The sequence below is a fragment of the Capra hircus genome, chromosome 12 (assembly GCF_001704415.2).
Source record: "Capra hircus breed San Clemente chromosome 12, ASM170441v1, whole genome shotgun sequence".
Lineage (NCBI taxonomy): Eukaryota > Metazoa > Chordata > Mammalia > Artiodactyla > Bovidae > Capra > Capra hircus.
Genome location: NC_030819.1, coordinates 54,398,663 through 54,419,115, shown reverse-complemented (window position 1 = coordinate 54,419,115; position 20,453 = coordinate 54,398,663). Strand labels below are relative to the sequence as shown.

Genomic DNA, 20,453 nt, shown 5'->3' with positions numbered 1-20,453 from the left:
GTCCTGGCTGCTATTCAGGTGTACTCTGACTGAAACTCACCCAGCCTGGAAAATGTTACTTGAATAATTCGCTATGATTGCTTAGTCATATAAAAATGGAAACCTATATAAAAGGACCTAAATTAGTAACTTCAAAGCATGACAAATCAAAAGCTTTTGCTGTGGAAACTGGCTTTTACCTTGGAGGACAGTGCGGTACAGTGGGAGCTAGCCCCGCCAGCCGCAGGGCGCTCTGGGCCAGTTGGGGACCTTCTCTGAGCACCTTTCCTCTGCGTGAAAGAAGAGTAAGCCCAGCTCACGGAGGCGTCAGGAGAACTCAAGAGATGAGACATGTAAAGGATTTTCTTTGTACTGATGTTCCTTGGGAGGGACAGGGTTCACTTAGGTATCTGAATTTGCCAAAACATTTTAATCTCAATTATCTCCTTCCATTTATTCTCTGTGAAGGAAAACTTCCAGAATGTTAATTTTCATCTGCTGCACAACTTTGGCTTTTTGTTTTGTTTTTAAATATTTATTTGGCTGCATTGGGTCTTAGCTGCTCCTGGGCCTGTGGAATTTTAGCTCCCCAACCAGAGTTTGAACCTGTGTCCCCTGCATTCCCACGTGGATTCCTGACCACTGGATTTCCAGGGAACATAATTCTGTTTTGATGAGAAGCTGCTGCTGCTAAGCTGCTAAGTCACTTTAGTTGTGTCCGACCCTTAGCGACCCCATGGACTGCAGCCTACCATGCTCCTCCGTCCATGGGATTTTCTAGGCAAGAGTACTGGAGTAGGGTGCTACTGCCTTCGATGAGAAGCTGAGGGATTATTTATCAATGCAAAGAATACGAAGGAAATTCTATCTTCCTGTGGTTAATGAAGTGGGAGGAGATTTCCTGTGTACAGTGTACCTGATACCAAAATCACCAGCCTGATTGACAGAACTCCCCAAATCCCCTCATGACACTGAGTGAGATTTTAAGGGGCCAATAGGGAGATGGGTAGACCCAGCGGGCACACAAAGCCCTCACATGGCCATGACCGATGAACTCCCTGACCAGAAGTACATAATATGAAAGTGTCCTATGCCATGTGTACAAAAAGAAAGCTGGTGCTCCTGGCTCTTCAGCCTTTCCAACAGTTCAGTGTGTTCATTCAGGAACTACGTCTGCTCTGTGCAAAGCCGGGAGCTGGACAACTTCCCGGAGGACGTGACCAACATGAGGACATGCTCTGGACAGTTCACCCTTCAGAGCAGAGCCTCTCACCTGGAAAGTTCAGACTGAGGAGAGTTACCTCGATACGTTCTCTACCACATCTCTCGACGCTCTTAGAAGAGGGAGTCAGCAGTTCCCTTTTCTTAGGTCTGAATCAAGGACATGTTTGGGTCACCTTAAAAAATGAGGAAGCAGCCACAATGCGTGGAGAGAGGGTGATTCCACTGCTGCCTTCACTGACTCTGTGACCTTGTCATCTTGGTTACGTCATCTATAAAATGAAGATATTTCTACTACCCTTCCAGAGTTCATATGGGGATCAAATACAGTTAGTTATATAATTACTCTGTAACGATAAAGAAATGAACAAATGTAAGGTTTTAAGAATAATTTTTAGTGTGGGTCTACAGGATCAATTATTAAACTGTTAACTAAAACACAAAAATACTATATAATAGCATCTATCAGGCGCATAGTGATTAACAGCAGAACATAGTATCTCACTGACCCTCAGAAGAACCTTTTAAAAGCTATTGTTCCCTTTGTATCCGTTAGACCAGGAAGGCTCAGGGAGGCTGCCTCGTCCAGGGTCAGCGGGTCAGGGAACACCTGGTCTGACCTGGACATCTCTGACTCCACATCCAGACAGCCTTCAGCTCACACACACCCTGATTTTATCCCATCCATTCTGCTGCTGCTGCTAAGTCGCGTCAGTCGTGTCTGACTCTGTGCGACCCCATAGACAGAAGCCCACCAGGATCCTCTGTCCCCGGGATTCTCCAGGCAAGAACACTGGAGTGGGTTGCCATTTCCTTCTCCAATGCATGAAAGTGAAAAGTGAAAGTGAGGTCGCTCAGTCGTGTCTGACTCTTAGCAACCCCATGGACTGTAGCCTACGAGGCTCCTCCATCCTTGGGATTCCCCAGGCAAGAGTACTGGAGTGGGGTGCCATTGCCTTCTCCATCCCATCCATGAAGATGTTTTATACATTGGAGGATGATCAAGTGCTGCTTTGTCAGACATGACCGAGCGACTCAGCTTAAGTGCTGCTTTGGTATAACACTGATTACAAGTTGATGTATTTAAAGATGATGCCCATGAAGTTTAAGAGTAAGGAAAATGATGTTTTCATGAACCAAGTCAGTCTGTCAGTCATGTCTGACTCTGCAACCCAATGGACCGTAGCCCACCTGGCTCCTCTGACCATGGGATTTCCCATGCAAGAATTCTGGAGGGAGTTGCCATTTCCTCCTCCAGGGGCTCTTCCCGACCCAGGGATCGAACCCCTGTCTCTTCCGTCTCCTACATTGGCAGGTGGGTTCTTCACCATTGTGTCATCTGGGAAGCTAGGTTCTTGACCAGAGAGTCTCTAACTCAGTGACTCTTTTCACGGTTAAGGTTAACAGAAAACAGCCCCATTCTCAACATGTTTCAGCTTGAACTTAGAAGTAAACAAGGGTTACTTGTCAACAGTGCCATCTCTCAAACTGACCTCTTGGAACATACACTCTAGCAGAGCCTTGCTGTCTTCCTGTGAACCTGTGGGAGGTATGCAGGCAACACCATGCACACAGACAGCTGGACCTCAGGGCTTGGGCTGCCCTGCGTTCATACCCACTGACTAGCTGTGCAGACTCAGCACGGTTACTTAACTTCTCCAGGCCTCAGTTTCTTTTTCTATAAATGGGAAAAACACCATCTACCTTGAAGGAGATTTAAACTGGTTTTTCCACCTGGCTGGTCTTCTTACTTTACAGTCACTGTTACGTGTCTGCTTTTGGCTAGAAATAAGCCTAGCTGGATTCTTCATGTCCCGGCTTGCTCTGAAGCACACTGCCCTGAGATGGGGACCAACTTATTACAACAAGAAAACAGAAAGGGAACCCCTGACTACTACAAGTCTGGGCAGCAGGCGGTGACACACCTGTAGGCTGACACTTTTAAAGACTGAAATTTTCAGTAGAATAGGTTCTTTTCTAGTTTTATTAAGATATAATTGACATGCAGCACCATATAAATTTAAGATGTACAATGTACTGACCTGACTCACATACATCATCATGAAATGATGACCATAAATTCAGTGAACATCCATCATCTCATACAGAGGGATGTTAAAAAAAAAAAAATGGAAAAACATTTTTTCCTTGTGATGAGAACTCAGGATTTACTCTTAGCAACTTTCATATATAACACAGCATAGTTAATTATCGTTGTCATGCTGTACTTATATCCCTAGTTCTTATAACTAAAATTTTGTACCTTCACCACCTTCATCCAATTCTCCTCCCCTCACCTCCTGCCTCTGGAAACCACAAATCTGATCATTTTTTTCTGAGTTTGTTTTTCGAGTAGAATTGACCTACAACACTATGTTAGTTCCTGGCATAAACAAAGTGATTTGATATTTTTAAACATTTCAAAACGATCACCATGATAAGCCTAGTTGTCATCTGTCACCAGACAAAGAGAGTACATAATTACTGACTGTATTTCCATACTGTGCATTTCATAATGTGACTCATTCATCTTGTAACTAAAAGTTTGCACCTCTTGATCGCCTTCACCTATTTTCTCTCCTTTCCCCGGATCCCTCCTCTCTGGCAACTACTTGTTTTTACTCTGTATCCATGACTCCGATTCTGTTTAGTTATGTTTGTTCCTTTGTTCTGTGTTTTAGATTGCATGTAAGTGAAATCACAGAACGTTTGTCTTTCTCGGATTTATTTCACATTGCCTTCTAGATCCAGGCATGTTGTTGCAAATGCCAAGGCTTCATTCTTTTTTATGGCTGAATAAAATTCCATTGTGTGTGTCTACACACACACACACACACACTCTTTCAGTTCAGTTCAATCGTTCAGTCATGTCCGACTCTTTGCGACCCCATGAATTGAAGCACACCAGGCCTCCCTGTCCATCACCAACTCCCGGAGTTCACTCAGACTCATGTTCATCGAGTCAGTGATGCCATCCAGCCATCTCATCCTCTGTCATCCCCTTCTCCTGCCCCCAATCCCTCCCAGAATCAGAGTCTTTTCCAATGAGTCAACTCTTCGCATCAGGTGGCCAAAGTATTGGAGTTTCAGCTTTAGCATCAGTCCTTCCAAAGAACACCCAGGGCTGATCTCCTTTAGAATGGACTGGTTGGATCTCCTTGCAGTCCAAGGGACTCTCAAGAGTCTTCTCCAACATCACAGTTCAAAAGCATCAATTCTTTGGTGCTCAGCTTTCTTCACATTCCAACTTTCACATCCATACATGACCACAGGAAAAACCATAGCCTTGACTAGACGGACCTTTGTTGGCAAAGTACTGTCTCTGCTTTTGAATATGCTATCTAGGTTGGTCATAACTTTTCTTCCAAGGAGTAAGCGTCTTTTAATTTCATGGCTGCAGTCACCATCTGCAGTGATTTTGGAGCCCCCCAAAATAAAGTCTGACACTCTTTCCACTGTTACCCCATCTATTTCCCATGAAGTGATGGGACCAGATGCCATGATCCTAGTTTTCTGAATGTTGAGCTTTAAGCCAACTTTTTCCCTCTCCTCTTTCACTTTCATCAAGAGGCTTTTTAGTTCCTCTTCACTCTCTGCCATAAGGGTGGTGTCATCTGCATATCTAAGGTTATTGATATTTCTCCCAGCAATCTTGATTCCAGCTTGTGCTTCTTCCAGCCCAGTGTTTCTCATGATGTACTCTGCATAGAAGTTAAATAAGCAGGGTGACAATATACAGCCTTGATGTACTCCTTTTCCTATTTGGAACCAGTCTGTTGTTCCATGTCCAATTCTAACTGTTGCTTCCTGAACTGCATATAGGTTTCTCAAGAGGCAGGTCAGGTGGTCTGGTATTCCCATCTCTTTCAGAATTTTCCACAGTTTATTGTGACCCACACAGTCAAAGGCTTTGGCATAGTCAATAAAGCAGAAATAGATGTTTTTCTGGAACTCTCTTTCTTTTCCCATGATCCAATAATTTATCAATGGGCATTTAGCTTGCTTCTGTATCTTGGCTATTGTAAATAATGTTGCAGTGAAATAGGGGTGCATATATCTTTTTGAATCAATGTTTTCATTTTCTTTGGATAAATATCTAGGACTGGAATTGCTGGGCTGATGGTAGTTCTACTTTTAATTTTTCGAAGAAACTTCATACCATTTTCCATGGTGGCTGCACTGATTTATATTCCCACTCGCCATGTAGGAGTGTTCTCTTTTTACACATGCTCAACCAGCACTTGTTATTTCTTATCTTTTTGTTATCAGCCATTCTGATGGGTGGGAGGTAGTATCTCACCTGGTTTTAGTTTGCACTTCCTGGATGTTTAGTGACGTGCCAGCAGCAGAATAGTTTCTAATCATAAGGCTGTAGAATCCCCATTTTTTTCTCATCCATTTAATGACAATGTACCGTGTTTGCCATGTAGACAAACAAAAAACCAGGAAAACAATCATAGAACCAGGTTCTGAAGGCTTAGATTACAAGGTCTGTGGAGAAGATAAGTTGGACTCTTTTACTTTAATGGACACTGAACTTGATGAGAAAGTCGCGTTTCTTCATCTTCAGGGAATGAGATGATAACTGATACTTATTTCCCCAACTGTATATTAATCACTTCTGAATAAAAATCCTGTTAAGTATTCCAAGCACCAGGATTTATGCTTAAGTATGCAGCACACAGTAAGCAAGCAAACCGGGATCTGAAATGATTTTAGATCAGGCATCTCTATGATATGTGACCCTTATCTTGAAATCTAAGCTCCAACTAAAATTCATTCTGAGATCCTATATAATTTATCAAGTATGGTGGTGAGACATTAAGAGTTGTGGACCAAGTCCTTTGAAGATCCAAGAGAAAACTGAGGTCTCTGTTGTCTTAGTGGGGAGCCAATGTGATGAAGATGGCATAACAGATGTCAAGTTACAGAATGTGTAATTTAATTCTGTTTTGGTCTTATGGTATGCTGATTTACTTAAAAAAGTATATGTTTGGTTTTCCTCCCATTCCTGAGGGCAGGAGGAGAAGCGGGCGTGGCAGAGGGTGAGCTAGTAGGATAGCATTGCCGATTCAATGGACATGAGTTTGAGCAAACTCCAGGAGAGAGTGGAGGACAGAGGCACCGGGTGCGCTGCAGTCCCTGGAGCCGCAAAGAGTAGCACACGACTCTGTGACTGAACTACCACCTAGGGATGGGGGCTGGTTACCCAGGGAAACCAACTAGTGATTAGAGACTGGGAACTGTCAGTCCCATCCACAGACCTCTGGGAAGGAGAGAGGAGCTAGCGATGAAGTTCAGCCACCAGGGGCCCAGGATTTAATCAGTTGTGCCTGTGGAGTGAAGCCTCAGTGAAACTCCAAAAGGACACGGTACAGAGAATTTCTGGTTCTCTTCCGATTCTCCAACTTCTCGTTGGTGACTGCATGGAGATTTGAGGAGAGGTAGAGTGCCCAGGAAGGGCGTGGAAAATCCCACCCCTTCCCACAGGCCTTGCCCCATGTCCTTCTTCATCTGTATCCTTTATAGTAAACCAATAAAAGTGAGTAAATGTTTCTCTGAAATCTGTGAACCACTCGAACGAATTAACTGAGCCCAGGGAAAGGGTCATGAGAACTTCCAGCCAGGTCAGAAGCATGAGTAATAACCTGGATTTGCAACCAGTGTCTGAAGCGGGGGTGGGCAGGAGAGCCTTGAGGGACTGAGCACGCTCTGATACCATCTCCAGGCAGACCGTGTCAGAATCGAACTGCCTGACCAACTGTCGGAGGGAGTGAAAACACACTCTGCAGGCCTCTACATCCTATCAGGCCACAGAACGACTGGGGTTTCTGAAAATTTTGAACCAAAACAAAGTTGATTTTCAATGGCGAAATAAAACTATGCAACTCTACAACAGTTCACCCTATTAGGTTTTATTCTTTGAAGTGTTATTGATCAGTGAACTCCCCAAATCTGGTGCCATGCAGTAGGTGTGTAAAGTGTAAAGCAGGCACTCACAGTACCAGCCGCCACTGCCTTAGGGGTCAGTGCTCACGACTGTGAGATGCACTCAGTGGGAACCATTTCCTTTCCTTTCCAGACCCAGAGAAAACAACAGAGCCCACTTGGCTCAGCTCAGGTGAGCTCTCTGCACTCCTCCGCCCCGTCAGTGTGTGTGAGAGCCGCTTGGTTCCTCCTGTGCCGGCTGCTCCCCCAGGAGCATTTCCACCTCCACCTGCTCCCGTCACGACCACCTTCTGCCTAATGAACTCCTCCCACCCATCCCAGCATGTGCTCATCTCCGTATGGACAGAGGACACAAAGACCATCAACTACCAACTGGTGGTTTGCAATCCCTGAGCTTATAGTTATCTCAGCCTCACAAATTCAGATTCAGTGCAATTAAAAGTGCAGGATGCCCATCTTCTATTTGCTCTTGTAATGAATGTTTTATACCAACAGGAGGAAAGGTACCAAATGCAAGGCTGTCCCATGGGAGAGGTGGTGAGGGAGGTCAGCACCTAAGGCTCTCGCAGAGAAGACATCAGAGAGCAGGGTCACCAGGTGTGGCCACCTTCATTGAGCTGCTCCGTGATGCTCATGCCTCAGCCCTTTCTCCCTTGGAAGCCACAGAATGGGCCTGCTTCCTTGCTTGTCGAGAATTCCTTTTCTTCTTGGAGCTTGTCACTGTCCTGGCTGTTTGCAAGTGTCAGTTTGTGAGTGTACATGGTCATGTCAGTGTGATCACAGCTTTCCCTCTCTGCCGGGGAAGTTGTGCTCAGACACTCACACTCAAGTCACATGCGCGCAGTCATTCGTTCACTGGCCTGGCATGAATGAAAGCCTGCTGCCTGCCTGGACTGGTTTCAAGTGCTGGGGACGCAAAGGCAAACAGGGAAAGAGCCCTTGCGTTCTGGAAGTCGATGTTCAAGTGAAATTAGACGATAAACAGAGAGATACAGAATACAACATCAGTTAACGTGAGGACCAGGGAGGAATGAAGCTAGGTCAGGGGACAGACAGTGAGGGCGGTCTGGATGGATGCGCATGTGTTATCCTGGAGAAGGCAGCTGTGGGTCGGTGGCCTCTGAGATGGTCTTGGGGATCCCCACCTCCTGGTATTCCTGCCCATGTACAATCCCCTTCCCCGGTGGGTGCTGGACCCACTTCTCTCAGACAGAACAGGGCAGACGTGGTGGGCTGTCGCTGCTGAGATGGGGTAGGAAGACTCAGCTTCCATCTTGCATTCTCCCTCTTTCCCAGATCTCTTGCTCTGGGGGAAGCCAGCTGCCCTGGAGCAAGGCTGTCCCACGTGAGCGAGCTTGGAAATTAATCACCCCTGTTCAGGCCTTGAGAAGCTGCAGCCCAGATGATGCCTTGATTGCAGCCTTGCAAGAAGTCCTGAGTCAGATTCTTCTACCTTAGCTCCAATTAGATTCCTCAATTGCTGAGTTTTAGGACAGTTTGTTACACAGCAATGGGTAACTGACACAGTGGTCAAGGATGGCCTGAGCAAGTACTCTGGAAAGACACAGGCAGGTGAAGACCCGGGGAAGAGGGGCTGGGGAAGTCAAGGGCAAGCACCAAGGCCCCGAGATGGAACACTCCAGGCAAAACCAAAAGAAACAGGAAGGCCAGCATGGCCTGCGGTCCCAGCTGGCCATGTGGCGAGAAGAAACAGGCAGGGGCTCCGCGGAGAGAGACATGCCCAGTTCTAGAAGGCTGCTGTTCTAGCCACCACCGACAGTCTTCAACGCGGCCAACACAACAATGGTAACAGTAATGGCTAATGATTGAGTACTTAAGTCTACGAGGAACTGTGCTGAGTGCTTTAGGGCATTTACACTTCACCAAAGCCCTGTAAAGTAGGTGGTATTATTAGCTCCATTTTACAGATGAGGGGACTGAGGCTCCCAAAGGCTAGGCTGCTCTTCCACACGTTTGCAAGTTAGGTAGCGGTGAAGCAGAGATGACAACCAGGCCCTGCCTTCAGAGTCCTTACACTTCACCTCTACACAGTCCTGTCCAAAGAGGCCCCTAGGAAGAAAGCCTCTTTCACCCTTAAAAAAGAAAGAGACAAAAACCCAAACCTCCAAACCACAAACTTGTTAAAAGCCAGCCAGTCCAGCTCGTCTGACTAGACGCTCCGGGCAGCTTCACCTTCTCCAGGAGCCCTTTGGACAGAACTGTTCTGGGCTTTATCTGCACTTGCTCTGACATCTGACCCAAGTTAGCATGTAAACTAAGAAGAGTACGTGGGTGGTAGCTTTTCTTTTTGACATTTATTAACAGTCTTACATAGCAAACATGGACTCTATGGAGCACTGGCAGATAAAATACCAATATGTTACATTTTATGCAATTCGATGCTTGGCTGGCATATAGCTTGGACCCTGATTCCCCATCAGTATTCACGTACCTGGCACCAAACCAGGAATCCAACTGCTATGGAACTTACTTTTCCTTCCTGCTTAACCTCTGTCTTACAGCTTCAGGAAGACTGTGCATGTTCCATTAGAATCTTAATTTCTTCATGAAAAGAAGAAACAATCCACTTATTTTCGATTTTTACCTATATTCAATTATATTAGGAATGCTATTTTATTTAAACTATCTTTTTTTAAAAAAGCAATGGCTTTGGCAGACTAATAACGTTCCACACTGCTGCTGCTGCTACTAAGTCGCTTCAGTTGTGTCCGACTCCGTGCAACCCCATAGATGGCAGCCCACCAGGCTCTCCCGTCCCTAGGATTCTCCAGGCAAACACTGGAGTGGGTTGCCATTTCCTTCTCCAATGCATGAAAATGAAAAGTGAAAGTGAAGTCACTCAGGCGTGTCCCCAACTCTTAGCGACCCCATGGACTGCAGCCAGCAGCCTCCTCTGTCCATGTGATTTTCCAGGCAAGAGTACTGGAGTGGGGTGCCATTGCCTTCTCCTAATAACCTTCCACACAGGAGTCCACAAATTTATATTGTAGTTTTGTATTGAGCCAGAGGAAACAGACAAACAAAAATAACAGAGGGCACTAAGGTTTTTGTTTTCAGGCTTTCACTCAGAAGAATTATGAGCGAAACCAGTTTGTTTGACACAACTGGTTATTACAATAATATCAGCAGCTAACACTAATCGAAAGCATGCTTTATGGGCCAGATACTATTCTAAGCACTTTGACTATTATCTAAATTAATATTTATAATATCCTTGTATGGTAAGTATTGTTATCCCAATCTTATAGAGGAAGAAACTCAGGCACAGAGGTCAAACAGCTTGTCTGGGGTAACACAGCTAAAAAGCCTAGCACCAAGACCAAGACTCAGGCAGCGTGATTCCAACAGTGTGAGCTCTTAACTCAGTTATTTAGCCTGAAAAGGGGTGCAGGTTTCCAAGCACGTCCACTTCTGCTTCTAAGAAAGATGTGCTTCTCTCAAAAATGCCAAAACCGAAATTAAGGTCAACTCTCCTAATACATATACACCTATCAGTGGATCCCAAACTTCGACCATACCCTACTGCCCCACACAGTAACTCAGATTCTTTACTATCATTGCTAGTAATTAATATACAGATTAAAGATGAATGATATGAATCTGGGTACTAATAAAAACTACACACACATCCAATGCTGAGTTTATTCCTTTGAAAAGGTTCATCATTTTGCTTTTTCTTGGCTGAATAACTTTAGTTTATCGCCCAGGAAATTCCGAGTGTATTGTCATTTTTCCTCGGTCTCTCCTTTTCTTTGCTCAGGTCGCCTCCTCAGAAAAGCCTTTCTTAGATATCCAGACTCTGAGTGCCTTCTCCCCCAAGCCCATGATTCCTCTGCTTCCCGTTTACATCACTACCTTAACTACATGATACATTTATGGATGCACTAGTTCTTTATTTTCTACTTCTGCTATCAGAAAACAAATCATACGTGGGACAGCTTGTTCCCTGCTGTCCATCTGGTACCTAAACCATGTCTGCATCTAACCTGTGCTCATTTTGCCAAACGAACAAATGAATGGTGATGCTCCCTTTGAGGAGAGCTGCGTGGTACGGGCAGAGGGCAGCAAGGGCTGGTCAGCTCACTGCCCGACTTCCTCTCCGCACCCTCAGTGTCCACATCTGTAGCCCTGGAGTCTCGACCTTGTTAAAGGCAGTTCCTCTGACAGGCAGGGAAGGAGGTTAAGGGTGGACTTTTGTCAGCAAGGACAGGTGGGGAGAGGAGCTCGCGAATCCCGCCGTGCTGGTTTTAGTTGGGAGGGAGTGGTAGCACAACGCTGGGCTGAAGGACCGGGGCTGTGCACAGCCTCTCTCATCTGCTTCCCTGGCGGACTCTGGCTCCACGGTAATTTTTTCCAGCAGCTTTCTGGTATCCATCTTTTTACCTCCACGTCTACAATGGTACCCTCCTTACATTACACCTGGACTGGTACACATGCCCCTTGACCCACGCCGTCTTCCCACATCTCCTCCCACTCGTCCATCCTGCATGGGCATTCCCTAGCTTGGGAATCTGTAATGGCCTCTTTACACTGGGAAAAAGGAAACCGTTTATCTTGGAGCACTAATTCTTTCACAGGTTTTCCTGCTTCAGTGCTCCATGAGTTATTGGAAAGCACACTGCCTGTGTGGTTTTTCTCCAGGGCCCAGGGCAGTGGCTGGCAGACTGGGTGCGCATGGAATATCTGCTACAAGAGTGTCCCTCACCAGCTCCATTCTGTCTTCAGCAGGTAATGCCCTTCAATGCACATGAGGGCACTTCATTGTAAATGCAGTTGGCTAACTTTTCAGGCGTATGGCTCGTCTGTCCTCTTCAAAATCAAGGGGCTTTGGAGGGCAGACTCATATTCTCTCATCTCCACCATTTCTCAGGACTGATACCACTACTAGGTACATACTGGCTGTTGTTGTTTACTTGCTCAGTCCTGTCCGACTCTGCAACTCCATGGACTGTAGCTCACCAGGTTCCTCTGCCATGGGATTCTCCAGGCAAGAATACTGGAGTGGGTTGCCATGCCCTCTTTCAGGGAAATCTTCCTGACCCAGGGATTGAACCCGCACCTCTTATGTCTCCTGCATTGGCAGGTGGGTTCTTTACCACTAGCACCACCTGGGTTATACACTTTCAAATGGCAAAAGAAAAACCAGCATTAAGAATCTGAGCACAGGACTGGATCTGGGGTCATAAGTACTTGAAAGCAGACGGGTGGATCTGAGCAAATTTCCTGGAAGCCCAGTTTGAGGGCTAGTACAAACGTCTCTGGTTCTAAATTTTGCTTATCGGAAAAGATGACTTTAGTGATCTGGAGACTATCTATAGTCTTAACAACATGTTAAAGGGAAACAAAAAGAAGGGTGAGGAACGGTGGCCACAGAACTTGGTGTGCTTTATTTCTAAAAATGTGAGACACTGGTTCAGAATGACACTGATTGGACCACTTTCTAGGTAGACACCTTTTCATCTCCGCAGAGGTTCTACAGGCACCTATGCGTTATAATGACCAATTAGAATACTTAGATGTTGCAACTATACGCAATTTATAGTTTGTCAAGTGCTTTGAAAATGGGAAGTGCTAGGCAAGTACTCAAGTTGTTATATATTAAAAAAACCTTTAGCATATAATCATTTTAATAACTGCCTCTTTTTTAAAGATATGATAGATATAGATATTTTATAGCTGAACATAATTTCTGAGCTTGAACCATTGATATTATTGCTGTTAGGAAATCAGAAATACTGAGTAAGTTTTTTCAGTTTATTTAAGTAGATACATGATTCATATCAATCTCCTTCCCTTTCTCATCGACCAATTTTGCCTTCCCTTAGGTTCTGACAAACATTTTGCAAAGATTCTTCTCTGGTCTCCAGGACTCTTGGTTATCTTGCCTGCCCTGTCCTGTTTTTTCCTTTCACACACCTGCCTTGTGATGGTGTTTTTGTAAGAACCTGTGTTTAGGGCTGGGCTTGCCTGGTGGCTCAGCTGGTAAAGAATCCGCCTGCAAAGCAGGAGACCTGGGTTCAATCTCTGAGTTGGGAAGATCCCCTGGAGAAGGAAAAGGCTATCCACTCCAGTATTCTGGCCTGGAGAATTCCATGGACTGTGTCCATGGGGTCGCAAAGAGTCAAACACAACTGAGCAACTTTCACTTTCACTTCATTTTCCCTGGTGGCTCAGTGGTAAAAGAATCTGCCTGCCAATGCAGAAGACGCGGGTTCGATCCCTTGGTCAGGAAGATCCCCTGGAGGAGGAAACCCTCTCCGGTATTCTTGCCTGGGAAATCCCATGGACAGAGGAGCCTGGTGGGCTATAGTCCTTGGGGTTGCAAAGAGTCAGACACGACTGAAGTGACTAAACAACAAACAGATTCAAGACTCCATGCCAAATCATGAGTGATGATAAGCCCTTTGAGGAGCAAAGAGGCCACAAGATGTGTCGGGTGGCCACCAGTGGGTCCATCCCCCACGGGCACTGTTACTGATTACTTCAGTCTACTGTCACTATTCTGCACTGCTGTGTCCACTAATTAAATTTGGCCTTCATCTCCTGACAGCTCATAGGTATTAAACTTTTCATTTAAGTTACCCTGTTTCCGGTCCCCACTGAACAACTCATAAGCAGAACTTCAGAAGAGGCAAACAAGTGTTTGATCATTTCCCACAGATCCCTTTAGGACTTCCCTGTGTCTTCAAGTGCCAAGTTCCTTATGCTGACACTGGCTTTCTGTTAACTGTTTCTTACTGTCTGTCACCCTAGGAGAATGTTCCCTGTCCTTGCCCTGGAACTTTTGATCTTTCCCCACCCACTCCTGCTCCCACTTAAATTTAGCCTCTAACGTCCTACAGTGTATTTTCTTTATTGGAAAACCCAAACGAAGCCATTCATCTGTTACCAGGGTTAATATTTTAGCCTTTGTAGGCACTAAACTAATGCTGCCAGCTGCCCAGTGACTTCCCTGTTAATTTCAGCTGCCATTTTTTCTGTCCTCATGTGACTCATTTATCACTCTTCTCTTTGAAAGCGCTGTCTTCCACAACTTGACTTTCTACAGGCTTCCCCACCACCTCACTGGTTGCTCTTCTACCAACCTTTAAATACTGAGCTTGCCCAAGGCTTGGCTTGGACTCTCTTCTTTATCACTCCAGTTTTTATGCATTTACCTCATCTTTGTGGCAAGAACTAACAAAGCTGATCTCTACTTGAATCTCTTTGATGGCCTTCAACTCATATCTACTGATTACCTCATTCAAGATGAACTTCTGATTCTCCACCTCCCAACCAATCCCCTCCCTGCAACCCGTTTTCCATCACTCCACCTCCCAATGAATTTTCCCCTCTAGGCTTCCCATTTCAGTAAATTTAGCCCCAAATCTAGGTGGAAATCATCGTTCTCTTTCCTCATCTTCTACACCCACTTCCTGAGGTCTACCAATTTGTACCATTTGGCTCACAAACATATCTCAAATCGACTCGTCTCCATCACTCGTCTACCTTCCAGCTCTTACAGTTCGCCTGCTTCTACCCTGGCCTCTCCACCATCCATTCCGCCACACTGTCATCAGATTCCCAGATGCCTTCCCCTTGTACTTTCCAAAGTCTCTGCCCCAGAGCTCTTCCCCTGGAGCCTATCACAGGCCTTTGTCCTCCCTGCTTGCCCTGCTCTAGACATGCAGATCTCCTTTCAAGGCCTTTGATTCCTCAGACCACTGGTGTTCTGCTTCAGAGCTTCTGCAAGTGCTACTCCACCAGAATGCTCTTCTTTTTTGCACGGCCAGCTCCTTCTCTTCCTGTGATCTCTGAGAGATCCTCTCTGACTTCCATACCTAAAGCAGATTCCCCTTTCAGAGTACTAGGGTGGGGCCGGGGTAAGGCGGGGTGCTGAGCTTCTAAGGTTGACAGATATGTAGGCTGAATTATCAGTCAAATTGGGGTAGGACAGGTCTAAGACACAAGGTTGAAGAGGTAAGTAGGGCAGCTCTTAAGTGTGATTCACCAGTATTTTAGGTTTCCCCAAAAATCATTTTCCACACATTCAATTTTCCTCCTGTCTTTACTTTCTCTCAAATACTGTTTCTTTTCATGGAACCTTGGGCTGTACTGAGATACCTACCCAAGAACTGAAAATGTTATCTGGTCATCCCAGTTGTCTCCTCTTATATTATGGACCTAAAATTACAGCACTGAACTGGAATCTTCCTCTAAACACTACCATAAAGATGAAGCCTGAGACCACCTAACTTCTCTCACATGAAACCAGAATTCTCTCAAATTATTTTCCTCCCTTGCACAATCTGCCAATCATAGCAAAGCATGCAATTCTCATAAATTACTAAAAAATATCTAGGAAGAGGCCAAGTCTTCCCCTCACTCCCACCTTTCTTTTCTAAACCTTTCATAGCCTACGTGGGGTCATGCTCTACGGCATAGGGTCTCGAACCTCCCCGCCCCAGGCAGGTACATCCTATCAGATCAGTAGCAGCATTAGATTAGAAATAAAGTGCACAATAAATGCAATGCTCTCAAATCATTCTGAGACCATACTTCCCATCCCCAGTCCGTGGAAAAATATGTCTTCCACAAAATTGGTCCCTGGTACCCAAAAGGTTGGGACCACTGTTCTACAGCATCTTTCCCTCTCCTGTGACTAGGGGAGGGAAATCCTTTTAATTTCCTCCATCAAGGTCTTTCTCTAGGTGCCTGGTTATCTGTTTCCTCACTTTCAACCTTGGTTCAATTAAAAGGAAAAAAAACAACACAAAATCATAAGAGTCCACTTCCAGAACAAAGGAACAGAAACCACTCAAATCAGTTTGAGTACAAGAGGGAATTTATTAGAAGAATACAGTTTCTCGCAGGGACTCCAACAGCTAAGATGAGTTATGAGCTAGAAGCAGGCCCTTCTGCAGGTCACATCGTGCTGTCACCACAATCTTTTACTTCTGGGTTTTGCCAAGAGCACATACAGAATATCCTAGAGGTCAGTTCTCCCTGTATGGTGAGAGACTAGAATGTGGCTTCGTTTCTGCTGGCCTTTTGATCTTTATATTCCTTTATGCTGGCCTCGAACTTGTCAAGCACATGCTGGCAGACATTCATGAGCTCAGTCAGGCCTCTCTGAAAGGGCTCGACCGCGGGGAGGGCACCTCGGGTCTGTATGCGCAAGTTAATTTTGCTCTCTGAAGGATGGGTTGTAGTGTAACCACAGAATTCCACTTCCGGGTTCTTCATGATCATGTACCGAAGAGAATTTCCTAGGGTATGGTCCTCCTCGTGCAACACAAATGTCACACAGTGTCTATCTGTCCCAGCCGCCTGGACCATCTCCAGGGCTGTCTTCCTCTCGCCTTCAGCCATTGAGGTCTTCATTCCAGACATTTTTCTACACACATAGTTTTTATAAAAATGAGATCATACTGAGTATGGTTTTGAAACTACCTTTTTTTTTTTTTAAAATCTATCACAATTGCAACAGGTTACTACTCTAATGCACTCCAATTACACAGAACTATTAGCATTAGCCCTTATTATTATCTTCTTCTGCCTCCACTTATTCTACCACTAAATAATTTACTGCCTACAGTTTCTCGCTACTCCATTTGGCCGTCCACATGACGACCAAGGGGAGTGTCCTTCAACAAAAAGTTTGCTAAAATATTCTTTTAGTAGAGCCACAAGAAGAGGGGCAGGATTAGAATAGGGTGGGTCCTGCTAAAGTATGAAAAGGGGAGTTGAAAGGCGTGGGGGAAAACGCAGATAAAAATAGATACTAAAGTTCATCAACGTGCAGTTTTTCAACTACGGTTTCCGTTTACAGGAGGTACGGAAACTAGAAAGTCTGAGAAGAGTCTCCCAGCATGGGGAAAAAAAGAGAACTCGGCGCACAGAGACGACCAATTAGCGCTCGACCCAGAGGAGTGGCCTGGGCCTGGCCCACAGGCCAAGCCCATTACTTGGGGAACGGTGGCCGGGTGCACGTTATCTTTTACTGACTCTGGCTGTTCCTAATGGGGATGGGCCGTTGGGGACTGAACTCCGCTCTAACAACCCGTCTTCCCTCTTTGGTATCTAGTGCACTGAGCGTCTCCACTCAAGCAATCCAGCTTCCCCCCCCAACCCCTTCCCAATCCGGGGCCCCGTTCCCCGCCCTGGTGCGCCCACCGCGCCCCCTCCTCCCCCGTCCTCCCGGTCAGGCCCTCGCTGCCAGGCCAGGCCGCGGAGGCGGAGGCCCCAGCCACCCGCCGGCTCCCAGGGCCCGGCACGGCCCGCTCCTCCCGCCTCCCCACCCCCCACCCCCCCTGGCCGTTACCTCTCCAGCTCCTGGTCCTCTTCCATGGCGGGGGCGGCTTCCGGGATCCTCAGGTGGCGCGGGCCGGCCGGAGGCTCTGCCCCATGCCTCGAAGCGTGCGGGCGCGGCAGGCAGGCAGGAAGGAAGGACCGACGGAAGAAGTGCGGACGGAAGGAGGGGGGAGGAGCCGCAGCGGCGCGGCAGGGCCCGGCTGTTGGGCGGGGCGTGGAGGCTCCGCCCCTGGCCCCCGCCCCGGCCCCGCCCCCGGCGCGAGGAGGGCGGTGGCCGAGCCTGAGCGGCTCACCTGAGGTGCTGAGTGAGCCCTCCCCCCGAACCGGTGGTGGCAGACAGGTGGAGCCGGGCTTCTGCCCCGCCCCGAGGCCGAGACCTGCCTGTGGGCGCCAGAGCTTGACCCTTGGCACCTCCCCGCCAAGGTGATAGCAGGAGGGGCGGGGCCTTACCTGACTCCCCCAGATCCCCTTTTCCCCTGGGGCCACGATCAAGTCTCTTTCTGACTTGCTGCTGGCCCCCTGGCAGTGTAGCAGTGCCAGTCGCTTCAGTCATGTCCGGCTCTTTGCGCCCCACGAACTGTAGCCCGCCAGGCTCCTCTGTCCATGGGGTTCTCCGGGCAAGAATACTGGATTGGAGTATTGCCATACCTTTCTCCGGGGAATCTTCCCGACCCAGGGATCGAACCCAGGTCTCCTGCATTGCAGGCAGATTCTTTACCATCTGGGCCACCGGGGAAGATCTTGGCCTCGTGGGGGACGGGATTAATCCCAGGCTGGACTCCGCCCGCCCCGGGAGGCCTTTCCGGGGACAACAGCTATAGTTGATCGATACATTTTGATGAATTTCACAACAGAACAAGATGCACGTGTAAGACGGTATTTGTCTCATCCGCGATCTTGAAAGGTTTCACAGCTCAACTGGGTCAAAGGACAAGCGTTTGTTTATTTTTGCCGGGGGGAGTGGGGGTGAAGATGAGCGAGTTTGGATGCAAACTGTCCCTATCTCGCATCCCCATCCTTTCCTTCCTGGATCTTTTTCTCTCCCTGGAGTACGTCCTGCCTCGCTTTAGACACGTCCTTTCCTCTTCACCCTTTTGGCCTCTTCAACCTCACCCGCGGAACCTCCTTCTCACCTTCGTTCCCAGGTGTTCATGCCCCCGCCTCGGCAAGCTTTCACCACCCAGACTCGCTCTCCGCGCCCCGACCCCTCAGGTGTTCTTTACCAAAACCCTCGCTTCTCCCTTCCTGTCCCCCCTTACCCCCTTCAGCTCCCGTCCCTTCCCCCCACCCCGACCCCCGCTGTCCTCTCGCCCGACACGCCCACAGTCCAGCTTTCCGGCGCCACCTGTTCTCCTTACCCCACCCCCGACCCCCTAGATGTTCCCCGCCTCCCCCAGCTGTTCCCCTGTCCTCGCGCGGTCGGTAGTGAGAGCAGAGGCAACGCTGGCCCCGCGCCGGGGGCTGCAAGGCGGACAGCAGAGGGGACGGCTCGGGGGGTGGAGGGAGGGCGCGCGGCGGTCGGGGGCGGAGCGGGCTCACTCTAACCCGGAGTGACGGCCCGGGCCCGGCCCGCCCCCCGAGCTCTCGGATAGGTGAAGCAGCCCTCTGGCCCGGCCCCTCCCCGCCCTATGCCGCTACCCATTGGCCGGGGTGCGTGTCGGCTTGCGTGGCTCGGCCCTGGCGTTCGCCCGCGGGAAGGCAGCAGGGGCGGTTGAGGAGCGAAGTCTTGACTAGAGTTTGCTCCTTGCCAGGAAATCTGCGGCGGCGGCGGCGGCAGGTCCGGGCGGAGCGGAGGCCAGCTGGCCCCCGCGCTCCCTCAGCGGGGCCGCGGAATCGGAGCCGACGCTCGGCTGAGGCGCGGGAGCTGGGCTCACCCGGTGAGTAACTTTGCCCTGCCCGCCACGCTCGGCGCCCGCTCGCGGTCCGGCCGCGCCTCAGGTGCGGGCAGCGTGTGGGGTGTGGGGCGTCGCGGCGCCCGGGAGGCGGCGGAGGCGGGCGGCCGCGGCGTCCGTCGCGCTCTCCTGGCCGAGCCGGGCTGCGGGGACACGGGGTCCAGGGAGGAGGGCGCGGGGCTGCCGGGCGCCGACGGGGGCGGGCGGCCTCGGCTCTGACAATCTGGGGGGTCCCGGCCGCCGGTGGCCGAGCTTTTTGCGTCGTTTGCTCCGGTTTTAGGGAGGGGAGAGGTGGGGTAATATTTTTGTCTCCTGAGTGTCTGTGGCCATGGGTGAGAGCCACCGGCTGCCCCATTTGAAAGGAGTGGGGCGAGGTCGTACGCTCCGTCCCAGCCTGTTGCCCGCGAATTCTCACCTTTCCCTGGAGGCTGGAGAGGGTGAGAGAGAGACGTGACACCCTCGAGGGGGTAAATTTCAAAACACGGCCCTTGACTTGGAAACAGCCGCACACAAAGCACCGTTCAGAAAGGACCTCACTCGCTTTTCGGAACCTCATGCCCGGATCTAGACGAAGGACTTGCGGCTTAGATGTAGCGTTTTTTCGGAGGTTTCTGTGTGCATTTACGGTTATGAATCAAGACGTTCAGTATATGCCAGGAGCTACAGTATGCTCATACCTGGGCTTAACTCTGGTAGATGGTTGCTTTTTAAATTACAGAAATGAAGTTGAGCGAAAAGCAGTGGCGATTCAGAAGGGGGAAACAGTTGTGAGCTTCGGTTTATTGTAACTCTTCGCTTTTAAAATTTCACATTCTGGCCGCAGTCATACTAATTTCTAAATTGGTCTCAGGACAGATTTTGACTTTTTTTTCCCCCTCTCTTCCTTGCACCATACTGTGACGTAGCCCTGGTGAGTTCATCCCAGTAGATCAATATTATTTACTTGGATAGATTTGATTTCCATCTCCTCACCCCTTTAGACAATGGACTTTCATCTTGTATCCTTTTTGGCCTGTGGAGCTTTCTGGAGCCACTAATAACAAAAGTTGTGCCCTTTTAGCTTGTCCAAGTCCTGCATGTGAGTTTTCCCATAGGAGG

The 20,453-nt window shown here is 48.3% G+C and overlaps 2 protein-coding genes and 1 long non-coding RNA gene across 3 annotated transcripts in view; 1 reads left to right on the top strand and 2 right to left on the bottom strand.

Annotated features, from left to right (window-relative positions):
• LOC106502711 overlaps positions 1-17,766 on the bottom strand; it is a 34,779-nt gene extending 17,013 nt beyond the window's left edge. Inside the window, exon 1 of the long non-coding RNA XR_001918939.1 lies at positions 17,474-17,766. This is a non-coding gene — a long non-coding RNA (uncharacterized LOC106502711). The remainder of the gene's footprint in view (positions 1-17,473) is intronic.
• LOC102189595 (DNA-directed RNA polymerases I and III subunit RPAC2) lies at positions 15,973-17,622 on the bottom strand. Its single transcript, XM_018056591.1, has 2 exons — positions 17,474-17,622; positions 15,973-16,546 (listed from the first exon to the last, which is right to left on the bottom strand). Exons 1-2 carry the CDS (start codon positions 17,497-17,499, stop codon positions 16,171-16,173), a joined length of 402 nt encoding a protein of 133 aa, XP_017912080.1. The 5' UTR covers positions 17,500-17,622; the 3' UTR covers positions 15,973-16,170.
• LNX2 (ligand of numb-protein X 2) overlaps positions 19,125-20,453 on the top strand; it is an 89,131-nt gene continuing 87,802 nt past the window's right edge. Inside the window, exon 1 of the mRNA XM_018056589.1 lies at positions 19,125-19,340. The gene's annotated coding sequence lies outside the window, so the exon portion shown is untranslated. The remainder of the gene's footprint in view (positions 19,341-20,453) is intronic.